General features: G+C 41.9%; 1 protein-coding gene across 2 annotated transcripts; it reads right to left on the bottom strand.

The window, feature by feature from the left end:
• Positions 1–1,572: 1,572 nt before the first annotated feature.
• LOC117833480 (lipase-like PAD4) lies at positions 1,573–5,730 on the bottom strand. Of its 2 annotated transcripts, none has more exons than XM_034712987.2 (4): positions 5,521–5,730; positions 4,988–5,351; positions 2,719–3,510; positions 1,573–2,636 (listed from the first exon to the last, which is right to left on the bottom strand). In XM_034712987.2, exons 1-4 carry the CDS (start codon positions 5,553–5,555, stop codon positions 1,833–1,835), a joined length of 1,995 nt encoding a protein of 664 aa, XP_034568878.1. In that variant the 5' UTR covers positions 5,556–5,730; the 3' UTR covers positions 1,573–1,832. The 2 variants fall into 2 exon arrangements, with proteins under 2 accessions (XP_034568878.1, XP_034568879.1); XM_034712988.2 differs by having other exon boundaries at positions 2,734–3,510.
• Between the last annotated feature and the right edge of the window lie 12,487 nt (positions 5,731–18,217).

Below are 18,217 nucleotides of genomic sequence, written 5' to 3'. Positions count from 1 at the left end.
CTGGTATGAGTCTGTCTCAATATTGTATTCGTTGTATATTTCTGCCGCTGACAACACCATATGGAATTGCAGCTGCCGGGTATGCGTTCATCAAATACTTGCCAATCAACTTATGCTCATGTAGGATAAGCCACAGGAAATTTAGTGGAAATTAGTGAAGCCATGTGAAGAACAGAAGGCAACAACTTATCCGAATCAGCATGTCAAGGTGCCAATGGACAAATATATTGGAATCCATAGCGGTGCTTCTAAAGGTCTACATATATTTACGAGGAAAAAAGTGTATTTTTTTTATCCCTCAAGTATCGTAAAAGTGTGACATTCATCCCTTGATACAAATTAACCCATTAACTAATTAAACCGGCATTTATCATCCTTACCTTAGTTTAATAATGGTTTACTATCATATAATATTGGTTAGGCCATGTAATCATCTTACTAATCACATCCAAGCCATGTTTAATGTTGAGTGAATCAGTAAATAGTTTGACGTGAATTGGTTCCATTAATTTTTTTCGATAAAATTTTTAGGGGTAGCCAATTTAGAGGATTTGCTGATCTTTTCCGTAAGTTTTATAACTTCGACTCAACATATTACATCGTTAAGCAGTGACTGGTTAGATGATTACGTGTCATAAACTTGGTAGTTTATGGCACTAAATCATTGTTAAACTAAGGTGGGGATGATAAATCTACTGGTTTAATTAATTAAGTAGTTAATTTGTACTAAACAAAACATGAGGGATAAATATGGCACTTTTACAATATTGGAAGGATAAAAAATACAATTTTTCCTATTTACAATAACCTATACTACCCCCTCCATGGACCACAATCCATGTACTCCCTCCGTCCCAAATTACTATTCGTTTTGGCTTTTCTAGATACATAGTTTTTGCTACGTATTTAGACATAGTATATATCTAGATGCATAGCAAAAGTTATGAAATTAGAAAAACCAAAACAAATAGTAATTTAGTACGGAGGGAGTATATCTGAACTATTTGGAGAACGTCCACTGGCAATCAAAGAATAATCTTTAGCTGTTTGCAGCAGTCCAGTTCAAAACTGAAGCAAGATGGCAACGGATTGCATTCCAGCAGCAACGCATCTGGCGACAAGCATATCATGTGGTGGAGAAAAGGCCCAACTTTATATTTATCCGGCCCAAAGCCTGGAGCAAGCCTATTTCGGGAACGGCTAGCATTTCCAAGATTCAAAATTGAACCTGCGTACTGTTGGTCGCACGAAACTTGCGCCCTGTTCTTCATTGTGTTAAGAAATTAAGATACCATTTTGAATTTACCTGAGAATTTGACTGCTCCAATCGAACCGAAAGTAAGGGCTGGTGGGGAGCATGACCGATCACAGACGGATTTTTTTGGTTTGTGCAGCAACAGGCCAACAGCGTACCCGTTTCGAGGAACAAAGATTGGCACCCCTGACAGCAACAGCTGCCATTTTACCAGCTGCAGTGACTGTTTCTTTTCGAGCAATTATAAAAAGAATTCGAGCAATTAGCTGCAATGATTGTAAAGCTGTCTATGTGCCGAATCATGAACATGGGGAAACTTAGCTGAATCAGGTGAAAGGTTTTATACTCCATGAAAGAACAAATACATTATAAATTCGGCAGCTCTCCTGCCAGCTCGTTTCAAAAAAAAAAATACATTATAAATTTAATAAACCTGATCCAGTGACTAGTATATTTACAATCACCTATACTAAAGTAGTTTAGCATCCATCCACCATGCTTACCTAAAATTTTGGAAATTGTCCACCAGGCACCAGCTACCTAGAATAATCCTTCAGCTGTTCTTCAGCCTCCCCGCTCAAAACTGAAGCAGGATGGCCCTCACTTCATCCCTGAGCTTGAGCTGGTTCCACTCCTCCACCCAGAGCGTGTAGCTCGACTGCGGCGCGAGCACGTCCGTGGAAACCTCCTTGCTCGCCACCAGCTCGCGGGAGTAGCTCTCGAACTCCTGCAGCTCCTCTAGCATCATCGCCAGCACCGCCGCGTCGCGCTCGCTCCGGGCGCTCTCCGTCCGCTCCCTCGCCTCCTCCACCCGCGCCCAGAAGCACGGGTCCTGCGTCAGCCCGGCGTTCTTGCTCCGCCGCCTCCTGCTCGCCGCCGATGACATGGACGACGCGACATCGCCACCGCCGATGCACCCCTTCTCCTGCCACCACCTGTCGAACAGCTCGTACCGCCTCTCCCGGCCGTGGGTCATGTACCTCCCCTGCGTCCGGTGGAGGTTGCGGCGGTGGTAGTCTGCGATGTCGAGCGGCTCGACGAGGAGCTGGTAGAAACGGGCGGCGTTCACCCACTTGGCGCGGCGGTGGAAGTCGTGGGGGAGCTGGCCGGCGTCGAGCATGGCGAGCACGCCGTCCCAGAACAGCCCAAGCCTGAACCGGCACATGTTGGCTCTGCCGAACTTCTTGGGCGACCGCTGCTGCTTGAACGCGTCGTAGTACCCCATCTCGCCGTCGAACAGCGCCTTGTACCACTCGATCTGCGCCCGGTGCGGCGTGATCCGACCAAGCTTCGTCGCCAGCTGCGCGCAGTTCAGGCTCGGCCGCCGCCCCGCACGCCTCGACGTCCTCAGCCACTGCCTCGCCGTCGACGCCTCCGTCGCCTGCCGTCGTCGTCAACACATCAGACATGACATTACCGTGCACGAGATCATGTAGTTCACGCTTGCAGAAAGAAACACGTACATGCGCAGCTCTCACCATGGCGTGTATGCCGGAAGCTTCCAGGGCGAGGGAGACGCCGGCGTCGTAGTTAGACGCGATGACCGGCGCGTCGTCGTCGGCACGCGGGCGTCTCCTGAGGAGCAGGTGCTGCGGCATCTTCACCACGAGGTCGCCGTAGCAGGAGTGCGCCGCCTCGGGGGACTCCGACCCCGGCGAGCACCGCGACGCGAACGTGGCGTAGAGCATCTGCACCGCAGCGGTCGGGTTGTCCACGCACACCGCGCCATCCGGGGTGCACATCACGTACGTCCCGAACGGACGGTAGGGGCCCCCGCTCGGCGCCGCCGGGTCGGCGAGCTTCTGGTCCATCGCCACAGCGCCGACGTGCGTCTGCACCAGCTGCCGGAGCGCGTCCCTGTCGGCGTCGGCCGCGCGGGCGGTGGCGGTGACCGCGGTCACCGCGCCCGCGTGGCGCGTCCGCGCCGCCGGCCATTGCTGGAGCTGCATCCCGACGATGACGTGCGCGGGGACGGCGTCGAGGGGGCAGAAGAGGAGCCGTGGGACGACGTCGTGCTGCGAGACGACGTGGCAGAAGTTGCCGCCCCACCGCTCGCGCAGGATGGCCCTGGACAGTGCCTCGTTGCCGAGCAATGGGCTGCCGAAGGTGACGCAGAGGACCGAAGGAGCTGACCCCCATGTCGAGCTTGACGACGAGATGCAGAGGTAGTGCAGCGCCGCGAGGGCGGCAATGGCGCCACCGAGGGAGTGGCCCGTGAACACGACTGCCTTGCCCCTGATCTGATCCAGTAGCATCTGCATTGTCAAGCAATTGCGATGAGTTACAAATTGTATGTTTTCTCAGTGGCATCTGTAAAAGTTACAAATTTACTATCTTCAATTCCACTGCTATATGTAGAAAAAATATAGAGAGATTTGGATCTTAAGCTGCATAAGCATCAGACGGTACTCATACTGAACCCCAAAAAAATCATGCAAATAAATAAACATCTAGATAGATTTATGAACAATAATTTGGTCAATACTCGATTAAAATAAAGGAACTAGTGATAATAATGCAAGAAAGAATAGATAGAAGATGCGGAGACAGTGTGGCCCTCTGAGACGTGACTGAAAAGATCAACAAGACAACAAATTGCTGAAGTTTCTCACAATTAGTTATCTGAAGAACGGAATTAAAAGGGGCCCATATGAACTCGTGATAGAGCACAGGGAATTCGTCATTGAGGACATAAATTCTTGAACAGTGGAATTTAGTTCAGAAGTCTGAATCACGAGTAAATTCATCACAAAATTTTGATGACTATCTGAAATTATTGAAGAGCAGAAGATACTGTCCCACTGAAAGCAGACTGAATTCCGAATGACAGCAAACGATGTACACACACTATTCATCATGATCATATTTTATTCCTCCACATCACTCCTCCGCATCTTATTCGAAGCATTACGAGATCTTGAAATTTCTTCAGATTCTATCTGCATGCATATTGTAGGCACTTACCACCACTGTCTCAATCATGAGTTCCAGCGCACTGCAATTTATATACCTTATCACCATCACCTGTTCTGTTGCCTATGGATGGGCCCTTGAAATGAATCAGATTGTAAGCGACAATAAAAGGAGCAACAGCAACCTTTGGTGGGCACTGTGGATGTACTTTTTGTTTGCATTGGTACAGGCACAGCGAATGCATAGCATCTCAAGTTAGCCGCCAAATTTGACAGGGATTTTGCTCTGTACACACCCCTCCTTTTGAGCTATAAGCTAAACTTTACAAACTCTTACAGTGTGACTATGCCAGAAACAGGAAACTAACAGAAGAAATCACAAGAGGGAAGATACACACTCAAGGGGTGAGAGCAACATGTACTTTGTTGTTTCTAGGTCCCCCCCCCCCCCCAAAAAAAAAAAAAAGATTTTGTTTTGGTTTCATCCCACAATGTTCTTAAACCTTCTGACACCAAATAAATTGTTAAATTATGTCAGTATTAAATACTGAATCGCTGACACTGGGGATAATAAAATCTGAGTGCATCTCTCTCACCTGTATAAACACAAGGACATAGCAACAACCAAAGACAGGCCCATCAACATCACATCTCAAGCCAGCCATAAAGCAAAAATATCAGATCATCACATAAACCCCCGAAACTAAAGATGCCAATTTAGGAAAATTTAGTGGGCAAACTGCTACAATTAACACGCTAAACGTAAAATAAATGAGAATCAGGCAGATATTTTCAATGAAGAAAGCAAGCAATCAATTACCTGGAAATCAGGGGAGCCGCACAATTTCAAGAAGCACTGCAGCGCCAGAGCCTGCACGGCGACCTGCTCCCCTACGGCGGCGGCGGCGGGCTCGGCGTTAGCGACCAGCGCCGCGAACATCCGCCGCGTGGCGTCCCCGCCGAGCCCCACCGGCGCGAAGGCGTCGGCGCCGCCGCCGGCCACCGCGGCGCCCGCCGCCGACAGCGCGGCCTGCACCCCGGAGAAACCCACGTACACCGTGCCGCCGTCCTCGCCATGCACGAGCCCCGACGCGGCGGCGGTGGCGGCCGCGCAACGGTCCCAGGCGCGCGCCAGCAGCGGCGAGGACGCGAGCAGGGCGCCGAGGACATGGCTGGTCTCGAACCTTCAAAAGCACGACGCATTTGAGCTTCTTCCCCGCATCAAATTCTTATCTTTTTTTATCTTCAATTGGGCGCGAAAGGAACAAACTTTTTTGTGCGCGACCGATGCAGCAAGTATTTATAAGTGGTGATGCGAGGAAAAGTGATGGAAATTTGGAGCGGGGAACTTACATGGAAGCTTCTTCTTCCCCAGCGGCGTCGTCCATGGCTGGCTGATGAGCTTCCCAGAAGCGGGGGGTAGAGAGAGAAAGAGAGAGACTTTGACGGGGGCTTAGAGAGAGAAAGAGAGGAAGTGGCCAAGTTTTATTTGGCGGCCTGGGCTGTCCTGAGGAGGGTGGTGGGGCAGAACGCTCTGCTCAGGGGTCACATGGTATGGTTGATTTTGCATCAAGAGACCTCTACAATTGGGTTGCTTACTTTGCACTCCTTTTATGGAATGATGCTATGATCTTTTCCCCTGCAAAAGATGCTTGGATATTTTTAGTGCTTGGGCTATTTTTTATTTTAAACATTTTGCTAAGAGGGAAAAAAGCATGTACCTTCTAATGGTTATTTATTTGAAAGTATAACTTTGGCATATGTATAAAAACGTAGACATTTTAGGAAAGTGTATTAAAAACTACACATTTAGAGTTTTATTCTCCACTGAAATGTGTACATTTCTTATACATAGTGAAAAATAACAATTAGCTTTTTTTTCTAAGGTGACACTAAATGCACAATTTGTATGCACTCAATTAAAAGTGTACTATTTTTTATTATGATAATAAAAGCTAGTACTCCCTCCGTATCAAAATATTTATCGTTGTTGACTTTTTCATACAATTTGTCTTATTCAAAATTTTGTTACAAATATACGAGAAGATAAGTCAGGCTCAAATATTTTTGATGAAAAAAATAAGTAAAAAATAAAATAAATGATACTTACATAATTGTTTAAATAAGACGAATGGTCAAACATCGTGACCAAAAGTCAACAGTGACAAATATTTCGATACGGAGGTAGTAATTTTACTGCAGCGGAAAAGCTATGGTTTGGGAGAATTTAACTAGTTTAGATGGTTTGAATTGATATTTATTTTTAGAGATTTCAACTAAAACTTATTTCATTGTTAGATAAATTTTATGTGTTGTTATACTTAATATTCTTAAACTACTGAGTAAGTGGCATTTTTCTAAATATGAGGAGTTGCACCATTCTTTACTATATTTACATACAGCTCCTATAATTTGTATTTTTCCAATGTGACAATTACCTTGTAGTATTACCATGTCAAAGTTCAATTATTTTTAAAGCATATTATCCCTTTATTGAAATTCTAGGTTACAAAATTTCAATGGTTTATTAAATTACTGAAAGCGAATGAGCTGTAAGATTCTATGATATTGTACTTTTTTCTCATGCAGCAAACACTTTATTGCTTATACAAGAGACACTTTGATCATTGTGGTGCTTATATTTCTATTTTCCTAGTACCTTTTTGTTTGTGCATCTGTACTAATCTTCATGTGTATGCCACCTAATCTTCATGTGTGTCAGTGTGTGCTAACTGACTTCATAGTGGAAACACAAGTGCCATTCACGTCTTATACTGCAGTAGTCCAAATGAGTATGCTTAACCTACCTTTTGGATTTGTACTATTTATCCAGGTATGAGGGTCTCAACTTTTGGGCACCTTTCTGTAAATTCGCAAGATGTAAAGGCATATTTTATCCATGCTCAGAATATATCAGTATATCTTTTTTTAATGTATGGTCAAATCTCTAGTTCACTGCATATACTGGCCCCCCAACTTCGCTTTTTTAATGTGTCCTCTGTATTAAACATTTGTTTGGATCAACGACAAGGACAGCATTCTGGTAGGTCACTATAAAATCTGGCAACCAGTTTGGGGTCATGGAGGAATGGCGCGGCGTGCGAACGCATGCTCGAAAGAGATTCTGTACATAACCCTGCCATCCAATTTAAAAATGTCGTTGCTTGATACGTGGAATTCTGGTAGGGTTGAAATCTACGTGATACGACCAAATACATGAGGGCGATGTGAGTAAATTTGTCCTGAAAATAGATCCTCACAATACCTATTTTTTATGCTTGTAAATATATTACGTGTTAAAATTGCATTGTGACATGTATTTTTGGAAGGTTAGTGTTTAAGTTTCTTAAGATTATCATATTCTTAAAAATAACTTTTCACATGCAAGAAGGGAAAAAATGTATTTTTCATCCCTCAAGTATTGCAAAAGTGTGACATTCATCCATTATATTTCATTTGGTGCAAATTAACCACTTAACTAACTAAATCAGTGCATTTATCATCCCCATCTTAATTTAACAATGGTCTAATAACCAAGGTTTTAAATCTCCAGCTAAAGGTATTTAGCGGATGACCTCTAAAACAACTATAGTGGAGCTAAATGAGGCTATAACGAGCTATAGCCGCTAAGTTGTACATAAACACAAATAGCTTGATCAGCCTCAAATAGCTATAGCCGGCTATAGCTATCAAACCTTGCTTATAACATCGGTTTAGGCCGTATAATCATCTTACTAATCATTGTTTAGTCATGTAGAGTCAATTGCTTTAATAGTTTAGTGTGAATTGGTTCCGTTAATTTTTCCGATATAATATTTATGTGGTAGTCAATTTAGTGGATTTATTGATTTTGTTGCCGGCTTTATATCTTCAACTCAACATATTACGTCGCTAAGCAGCGATTCAAATGATTATGCAGCATAAATGAATATTAGATGGCACTAAACTATTATTAAACTAAGGTAGTGATGATAAATACACCGATTTAATTACTTAAGAGGTTAATGTGCACCAAATGAAACATGATGGACGAACATCACACTTTTGCAATACGTGAGGGATGAAAAATACACTTTTTCCTACAAGAAAATTTATGTAAAAAAAATGCATGCCATGAAGTGTTTCAAAAATTAGTTTATGTCCTAGAGGACTTAAAATTTCTTTTCCTTGAGTTAAATTTCCTTAATAATTAACGGAAAATCCTGGAAGCATTGCAAAAAACTAATTTTACTAATACTCCCTCCATCTCAGAATATAGCTATGTTTAGACTTTTTTGAAGTCAAATCTTTTCAACTTTGACTGCGAATAGAGAAATAATCGTAAAGACTAATAACATAAAAATAATGTTAGTTGATTTATTATCAATTATAATAATATGTAATATTTTCTATTCGAAATAAATTATTTTTAGAGATATTGTTGTTCAAAGTTAAATAGATTTGACTTTTGGAAGGAACTAAACGTAGCTATATTTTAGGATTGGAGGGAGTAGTAATTTGCAAAATACTATATTATTTTAAGAAATTTATAAGTTTCATCAAACAATAAGGCCACTCCGGACTGGAGGGAGTCTCCGGTTAACATTGGAACTATAGATGTCCATGCAGCCCGTGACCCGCTCACCCATCATGAAGCCTGGTTTTTTGGCCTGGCCCTAGCTCGACCAAGCATGGAGGGCTCCGTACCCATGCTGGTCCGGCCCGATAGCTCATGCCGGGCGTGGGCCATCACCCCAACACGACGGGCAGCTCGGCATTGTTTTAGGTGGTCGGCCTGAGAAGGCCCATCAACTTCTCCACCATAGTCCATAGCTCAGTTCTCCACTTCTTCTATCCTCATTTTCTCATCCTCCTCCAAGTTGCAGTGACTCCCCATTCTTCCTTCGACCTCCACGGCCCCACCTCCCTCTGTCCCTCATCGTTCCCGGTGGCCTCCCTATCCTCCTCCCCTTCGGCGACTCCTCTAGGAGCGGCAACACGTAAGCTGGTAGGCAGCGGTGACTGAGGCAGCCGCCTGCCCTGCCCCGCGGCGGAGGCCGGCGTAGCCGCTGCCCCACCCTGCCTGCCCTACCCCACTCCTCTCCTCCACCACTAGCACGGTGGAGCCACTCCCCCTCTCCTCTCCTCCACAGATCCTGGCGGCGGCAACTTCTCCACCGTGCCTAGGCTGGCACGGGTCTCGCCGAGCTGGTCGTGCCAGCCGGGCTGGCCTGGCACAAAATGGGCCCGTGGGCGAGCACGGCTCGGCACGGTGGTGGCGTAGTGCCGGGCCTGGCTCGGCACGAAGTTGATCGGGCTTAGCCGGGCCTGTGCCAGGTTGGGCCGGGCTGGCGGTTTGGACATTGAACTGTGGTGGATCTGCTAAGTAGTATAGACTCGACAAGTTTCTTGATAGAACAAGCGTGGTAATTTATTATGCAAACTACGGTACCGGTTCTTTTTTGTTTTTGTGTCAAATAATTTTTGTTATTGGCTTAATAATTTTACCTTCTAGATTACACTTTCGCTCATGTGTCACTGGACCACTAGAGTGCAGACAATATTAACTGATAGTTACTTCAGTGAATCCTATTATTTATATTAATCTGCAGTAATTATGCATCCCCTCGATTTTTTTTTACTTCCCATCTTTTTTCCTTTGTCTTTTTGAGGTGTGGACATGAAAAAGGGTTTCACTTTTTCCTCGTGTGATTACACTATCATCACGAGTATGGAGCCCATTCTTATCACCTCAAGTGACACTCGAATCATAGTCGATCATTTTCTCTTCTCCATGACATAGATTCTCTGAGTTGGACGAACCTCTTTTGCGGTACTGCAGAGGGACTAGTTCCCTCGAAGTGAAGTTTCACATGTATATGGAGTTTGATGTGACAAAAAAAGATTACCTTATTTTATCTCACGCTGCTTGCACATGGTCAAATTGAGACAAAATTACACCATTATATTTTTCCTCACCAACTTCTTTACTGTGATTTGATTGAGACATGCATATCTTCTTTTTTGCAAGAATGAATTTGTTTATCAACTAAGTTGGTAATTAAACTGGCATGTTGCTTATTTTAATTTGTTGCTGCTAATAAAATAAGCGCTAATATTTTTTTCTTACCTCTCACCACTCCCTATAGGTCCGTACCCTAGGTGCATGGCATGGACCAAAATCAAGTAGCGTTTTTTTTCTTGTTATAAAGTTATGGTAGCCAGGTCTCATACTTAGGGCTACAGGACTCTAATTTATGGGAAAAAATCATGGAGTGCTGAGAAGGCAACACACACAATTGCAAAAATAATTTTCTTCAACAATAATTGGTAAATACCTACCAAACTAAAATGCCAGAAAAAAATGTGGTTTTATTTCAAATCAGTTCTTTTCTTTGAATAACCTTATACCTTCTAGATTACACTTTAGTTGTTGTGTCACTGAACTAGTGGGCCGGGGTGAGGACATTAGCTGGTAGTTACTGCATTGAATCCTATTTATTCTGCGGACCAACTAATATTTCCTTTCTTTTATATACAATATTTTCTGTACAATATTTTCTGTTTACAATATATTCTTTTCATTTTGTCTTTTGAGGTGCGTCAACATGAAAAAGGCATCTCACTTTTCCTCCTGGAATGGAACTATCATCAGGAGCATGGCCACCACTCTCGTTTCGACAAAAAAGGAGCATGGCCACCACTCTTATCATCCCAAATCCCAACTCCCCAAGTGGCAATCAAATCGTGACCGATCATTTTCTTATATCCTTGACATAGATTCTCAATCAATGCGAAGTTGATATGACAAAAAGGATTAGGCCCCATTTGGATCATTGGAATTGAATTCCACTCTAAGGATCATTGGAATTGAATTCCACTCTAATAATCATAATTTAGACACAAATTAATTAAGCTAATATAATTGTATGTGGAATATAGTTGTGTATTATTGTTGGCAATATGGGATAGATACTTATATACTGCACTTCTACTATAGGGAAGCGAGTCAAGAGCGTGCTATAAGAATTGAATTCCATTCTAATAACCATAATCTATAGAATCAATTTCCATCTTCCACCCCATGAATTTAAGATAGGCTTATATCTAAACTTTGAAAAGTTGTGGAATGTCACATTCTAAGAGAAATTAGCCTACTCCATTAAGTAGATTCCAATTCCTTCAAAATTAAGGGATCCAAACGGGGCCTTAGAGTATTTTATCTCGCAATCTGCAGATGGTTAGCCAAGTTGAAACCAAGGAATGGGAGGGGAAAATTAAAGCCCCTACTGGTTAATATATATTAAACGAAAGAAAAAGTTATTTACAAAGAAGAAAAAAGAGGAAACAAAAAAAGGTTCTCAAGCTGAGTTGTCTAGCCATTCATCAAAGAGGGGAAATAGCTCTTCTTTGCTCTGTACTAGGCAAATCCGATCCATATGCTTGAATTTAAATCTGGCTGCCAAAAGAGTTGCTGTCTGAGTTCATGTTCCTTAGCTTTTCCTTGAGTGTGATTTTATTCTTATGCGAGATCTGCCAATGTTCTTTTGTGCAGAAGAAGAAATCTTTTTTCCTTTGACAATTGAACTAAGACTCTAAGAGGATAATATCTAAAATGTAATGTCATGTTGCTTTTGTTGCCGGTCATTGATAAAATATGCAAGTTGTATTGTTCTTACACCTAAGCACCCTAGGTCCAAGGCACGGTATGGACCGAAAGCAGTCAGCAAATACTCATCTTTTTGGGGGCTTAAAATTATGCTACTCATGTCTCTACAGTTAGGACTACGTATAGGCTCTGTTTTTCTTCACAAAAATTGAAAGACCAAAAGGCTAGAGATGTTGATAGTGTGTCGTGTTCTTCCTGTACAGCATAGGCTATACACACTATGATCGAAGAAAGTGGTGAGCTGCTGAAACTTCAACGGATTCAAATACTTGCAATTGACGAGAGATGCACATGCGGGTCGTCGTTGTCTTCGTTCAACCGACAACGAAAGCCTAGGCCTAGCTGGGCCCACGGCCAGTAGCGGTCTCCATGAGCGAAGATGACTCCTGGTTAGTTAACCTCAGCTCATTTTCTCAAAAAAAAAAACAAAGAAAGAAAAGTTAGCCTCAGCTTAAACAGCTTTGTGCCTTTGTGTATACTCTTGACTCTTCTGCACACGGTTATGTGACGAGGCGACTCATTGTCATGTGCCCTAACCCTAGGACACCACTGGCTACATGAGCCGGTCTTGGTCCAAGTCCACGTCAAGTTCAAGTCTTCGTTGTTTGAATATCATTTCCACGCATTTATATGCTGTGGACTCACTCTATGAGTTCCCTGGTCTAAGGTAATTCCAGGATTGGGGCAGCTGCTGGGGAGGAAACATCAGCAGCTATACCACCACCCCCCATTTTTTTACCTTCGATAAAGGAAGCTTCTATGCCATCCCTTTTAGATTAATTAAGAACGCAGCCCATACAGTAACTAGATGATGATGTCTCTGGCATTCAATTCGCTGCTCGCATTGTCATGACTCATTAGTCATGACAGCGATGCTGAGAAGGTGGGGTTCCTCAAAGGCTGCAAAGAGGAGAATGCAGCCGCCCACGCGAAACAAAGCGAGATAAATAATACGGAGTACTCTGCTCTTTGATATAATCCACAGACTAATTACAGAAATCGTCGTCGTATACTTGTATGCGGGCATGTGTGTTAATGAGGCTGATAGCAACAGCCACAGCCCAGGATCTAAAAAGAAAACGCAGCGCTAAAACAAGACCAGATGATGGTATATATGTTGCATGGGGTCATCATCTTTGCATTGCAGCATATATTCCCATTTCCCAAAGGCCCAATCGTCTCCCCACGTGTAAGGTGGTTCCCTCTTTGTGGCAAGATGCAGCATCGACTATTCCCACATAGTGGTAAAAATTTTTTACAGTGTTAAAATTTTGTAAACCTTCCTTAGGAACTACACCGTATATATATTCCCTCCGTTTCAAATTGTAGGTCGTTTTGGTTTTTCTAGGTGAATAGTTTTTGCTATGCACCTAAATATAGTATATGTCTAGATGCATACGAATATCTATGAATCTAGAAAAGCTAAAACGACCTACAATTTGACCTGCAATTTGAAACAGAAGGAGTACTTACCAAAATTCACTTATATCAACTACTATGTAATAACAATGTTTGCACTGATTCCATTACAAGTTTGCAGAACACCTACGTAATGTTTTAAAACACAATATGATTCCATTACAAGTTTGCAGAACTAACACTGCTTATCTATGCACATAGGAAAGGTTTAAAATACTAAACCTTCAGGCCTAATTGAGCTGTAACTTGTAATAAGTCGTTGCTGCACTTTTGTTTGCACTCATAAGCATGCACTTTACTGTTGATAAGGAAAGCTTGATCATTGCGGTGCTTATTTTTCTACTGTTATCCACTACTGTTTCGCTTTGTGCGTGTGTGTGAGCTAACAGCTAGCTTTCCTAGTGGAAATCTAAGTACCATCACATCATATAGGAGCAATATAAAGTATGCGCAAATTAAGCAACCTCTCCACAATTCCCATTTGAGTAATGGGTTTTTCTTCTTTATTCATTTACTCCCCCTCCTCAAACATAAGGCATCCTACGAGTTTTTAGCAAGTACTCAATCAACTCAATTAAAAACTTAGCAAATATTTTTCTTGAAAATTTATCTTGTATTACCATTACCATTAGCAAGTACTCAATCAACTCAATCAACTCAGTTTTTTTATTTTTTTAAACTTTTTAGTCTTGATCGGTAAAACCAACCGGGACTAAAGGGGTCCATCTTGTGCTTGGCGTGGCCGCGCCTTTAGTCCCGGTTGAACAACTCGGGACTAAAAACCTCTCCTTTCGTCTCGAAAATTTTATCCCAGATGAATTTTAGAGAGATTTGAGGCCTACCAACCGGAACAGCATGCTGTAAATTTTTTTTCTCCTTCTGCTGTAAATTGACAAGCTACCTATACCAATTAACTAGGTCTTCTAATGAACCAGCCTTGGCCAATTAACTTTGTTTAATAATGTGTCACAGCTCACTGGACTAGCTAGTGGTGTGACAGTTACTGCATTGAACCCTACTTCATCTGCGGAGCAACTTGCTCTTTTTTATTTACTTCATTTTCAATCTTTTCTGCTTTTTATGTTTTTCTTTTGGATGGTGGACGCAAAAATGTGCCCCACTTTTCGGCCTGTCGTTGCAGAGCATGCATATGGACACGCCATTATTATCATCATCGTTTTTCTCAGCGCTCCATAGTTAGAATCCAAATCGGTTTGCCGCGGTGTAGTTGAACTAACAAAATTAGTATATATTTAATCTTGCACCCTGCTCGTGGTTAAATTGTGTGTCCTGCACAGCTACACCTAACTCTAGTTTCCTCAGTGCGATTTTATTGGCGTGCATATATCCTTTTTTCCGAAAAGTGGGAAATTTGTTTCTGTACTCCTCCGTCCCAAATTACTATTCATTTTGATTTTTCTATGCATATAACTTTTGATACGCATCTAGATATATATTACATTTGGATACATAACAAAAGTTATGCATTTACATTACTAGAAATATAACCTCTCGTCTCTAGCATTTGTACCGATCACATTTGGACCGGGTACTAATGTTAGCTTTAGTACCAGATCAAAGTTTGGAAGGTCCCGGAGGCCCTCTAGTCCCGGGTGGAGCCTCCACCCGATACTAAATCCTTTAGTATTAGGCCATCCGGTACTAGAGCCCCCATCCCCGCGCATCCCTTGCCTCCACCGACACTTAGATTTTTTCACCCCCCTCCCCCCGCCACGCTGCTCCCCGTCCTTATCCGCCCTTCACCCATCTCTCCCTCCCTCAGCTCTCTCCCTCACTCTCTCCTCTTCCTCTCTCCCTCTCCCTCAGCTCTCTCACTCGATCTGCCTGCCTCCTCTGCCTCCCCTCCCCTCGCCCCTCACCGGCGGTGAGGCGCACTGGCGGGGCAAGGTGAGGCGGCAGCGTGGATAGACGGCGGCGGTGGGATGGCGGCAGCGCCGGATCGGTGGGACGAGGTGGGGGTGGAGGGGGCTGGCGGGGAGGGTGGAGGAGGAGGGGGTCAGTGGTAGGGAGGGTGGAGGAGGAGGGGCGGCGGGGACGGGGGTGAGGCCGGCGGGGATGGCGGGGGATTTTCATTTTTCTTATTTTTTAAAATCCTCTAGTACCGGTACCAGGGACCCCCTCCAGTGCAATCGGTACTAGAGGGGTTTAGGATCGGTACTGGAACCCCTTTTTCTAATAGTATTAGAAAAGAAAAAACAACCGTCGTTTTAGCTTTTCTAAATACATATCTTTTACTATGCATGTACATATAGATTATGTCTAGATACATAGCAAATACATATCTATATCTATCTAGAAAACTAAAACAACTTGAAATGGAGGGAGGAGTGATTATTCATATATAAGCTTTATATATATTATTTTAGGATCAAGGCTTTACTAAAATATATAAAACATCGAGTTGTTGAGAAAAGCTAGCGACTAATGTACGAGGAGCGGAGATTGGATGGATTGGATCTTGACCGGCTGCAGACGCGGTCGTGGTATCAATTGAGCGGAGAACGAAGACCGATGCCTCCTCCTATATATGGCGACGACTTGCATTGCAGTTCTCCTGCGGCTTGGAGAGAAACCGAAGCAGGAGCCACGCGTGATATATTTTATATGATCTTTTGTTTACACTATATATAATAAAAATAAACAATGTATGTACGTACATGTAGTTTCATTGACAAAAGACACGCGACCTGGTCTCTCTCGGTCCCCGTGACACGAGTTCACTCACGTCGCAGGCAGACTTGGTCCAAGCCGACCCACTGATTGGATCAAGCCTTGGCCCGTCTTGGGTGTTTTATGAGCACACGTACGTACAGCAAGGTCCACACATGAACCGCACCGTGCATATGCGTGTAGTGTGTGGATGTCAGGGGTTCCCTGGCAGCAAGGTAATGAGCGTGTGTGCTTAGTTTTTTTTTTCCACCCAACTTGGAACTGAAATCGTGGTGTGGTTTGGACGTTTGGTGCCCTCTATCTCTACAGCTAAAAAAACAAAACCGAGGCAAAACGTTGTCAGTCAAAGGTCTTTCGGTCCACTATCACCCCTCCCCTCCCGCATCCGCCTCGGGCACGGTTACATGTCGTCAGAGGTGACAAATCAGCGTTTGTCATCTTCTAATTAGTGGCACGTGTGTACGTTCGCACAATAATTAGTGGGCTAGCGCGTTTTCAGTGGACCTGACATAATAATTAGCGCACCTGTGTCCATTGACTGTTTTAAACTGCAATCAGACATGGTGTACTGTCCAATAAAAAATCAAAAATCAGGTTGCTGTTGCCTAAAAAAAAGATAGAATGGATGCATACATGCACAAAACACAAAAAGTGATGATATCACCTGCATGCATGAGAATAGGAAGTTTAAAAAAGTCATAAATCTTACACAGAGCATCAAAACTAAATTTCGATTGCACCATTGAGTTTCTTACAATAAAACCTTCACAACAAGATCGCACTTGACTATATTTCAATAGATTTTTTATTCACATTTTTTAATCAATGTTACATATTTTCTAAGAGCATGTACATGTGGAACAAATTCTACAAACTCATGGAACAAAATAATCAGACGCATCGAACAAATTATACGAACTAACAAAACAAAAAAAACATATACCCACACGCATGCAATTTTGAAATTTTAAATGGTCAAAAATCATAAACCAAGCATCCAAATTGAATTCGGATTGCAACACTCAATTTCTTTTGACAACATCTTCAAAATAAGATCACACTTGACTATGTTTGGATACAAAAGTTTAAAACTATTTTTTAATATAAAATATTAGTTTTGATTACATCGAACAAATAATTGAATACCTAGAACAAATGATTGTCTAATACGAACAAAAAATGTAACATGATGAACAAATGATTATAAACAACGAAAAAAATGTTGAATATTAGGAGATCGTATGATGCAAATAAAAGAAACATACAAATAATAATATACTCAAACAAAAGATTAAAAATTGATATTGTACGACAAAATAGTAGAATATGAGCATCAAGTTGAAAGATTTTTTTCAGATATATATATGGAAAAAATTTATATCCATAGAACAAATTAAATGAACTCATATACAAAAAATAAGTACATATGGAACAAATTATATGAACTAATTGATCAAAACAATAGTGCATTGAACAAATTATAGAAACTAACGGAACAAAAGATTTATATACCACGAACAAATTGTAAGAAACTTACAGAACAAGTATTTACACACGTAGAACAAATTATATAGACTGATTGAATAAAAAATTATACACTTGAAACAAATGCATTTTGGACATATAACACATGGAACAAATTCTACAAATTCATGGAACAAAATAATCATATGCATCGAAAAAATTACACAAACTCAGAGAAAAAACGTACCCACATCCATGCAATTTTGAAATTTTAAAAAGTCAAAAATCATAAACCAAGCATCCAAATTGGATTTCGATTGCACCACTTACAATATCTTCAAAACAGGATCATACTTGACTATGTTTGGATAAAGTAATTTAAAACTATTTTTTGAATAAAAGTATTAGTTTTGATTACAGCGAATAAATACTTGAATACCTAGAACTAATTAAATGAACTCATAGAACAAAAGTAAACAGACCTAGAACAAATTATATGCACTGGCAGATCATATCAGTAGTACACATTGCACAAATTATATGAACTAATGAAATAAAAGATCTATATACCACGAACAAATTGTAGGAACACATAGAACAAATTATATAGACTCACCAAATAAAAAATTGTACACTTGAAACAAATGCATTATGAACATATAACAATATTGTAATCCACAAATATATATGGTTGACCTATTCATATCATGATAGGCAAACACAAATTTTGAACATTAATGATTCTATATAGAACAACTAAATATATTAAGTAATAACTAAAATTATTCAGTAGATTAGTTTAAAATATAATTTTGAATGTACCCCAAT

This window comes from Setaria viridis, chromosome 8 (assembly GCF_005286985.2).
Source record: "Setaria viridis chromosome 8, Setaria_viridis_v4.0, whole genome shotgun sequence".
Lineage (NCBI taxonomy): Eukaryota > Viridiplantae > Streptophyta > Magnoliopsida > Poales > Poaceae > Setaria > Setaria viridis.
Note: the sequence above shows the minus strand (reverse complement) of the source record. Positions and strands in the feature narration are given on the sequence as shown.

Excerpts from the sequence above, each read along its gene's own strand:
- LOC117833480 (XM_034712987.2), bottom strand. The coding sequence starts at position 5,555 with ATGGACGACGCCGCTGGGGAAGAAGAAGCTTCCAT. Across the intron at positions 5,352-5,520 it reads GGGGAAGAAGAAGCTTCCAT|GTTCGAGACCAGCCATGTCC; the intron begins GTAAGTTCCCCG and ends GTGCTTTTGAAG. Across the intron at positions 3,511-4,987 it reads GCGGCTCCCCTGATTTCCAG|ATGCTACTGGATCAGATCAG; the intron begins GTAATTGATTGC and ends TTGACAATGCAG.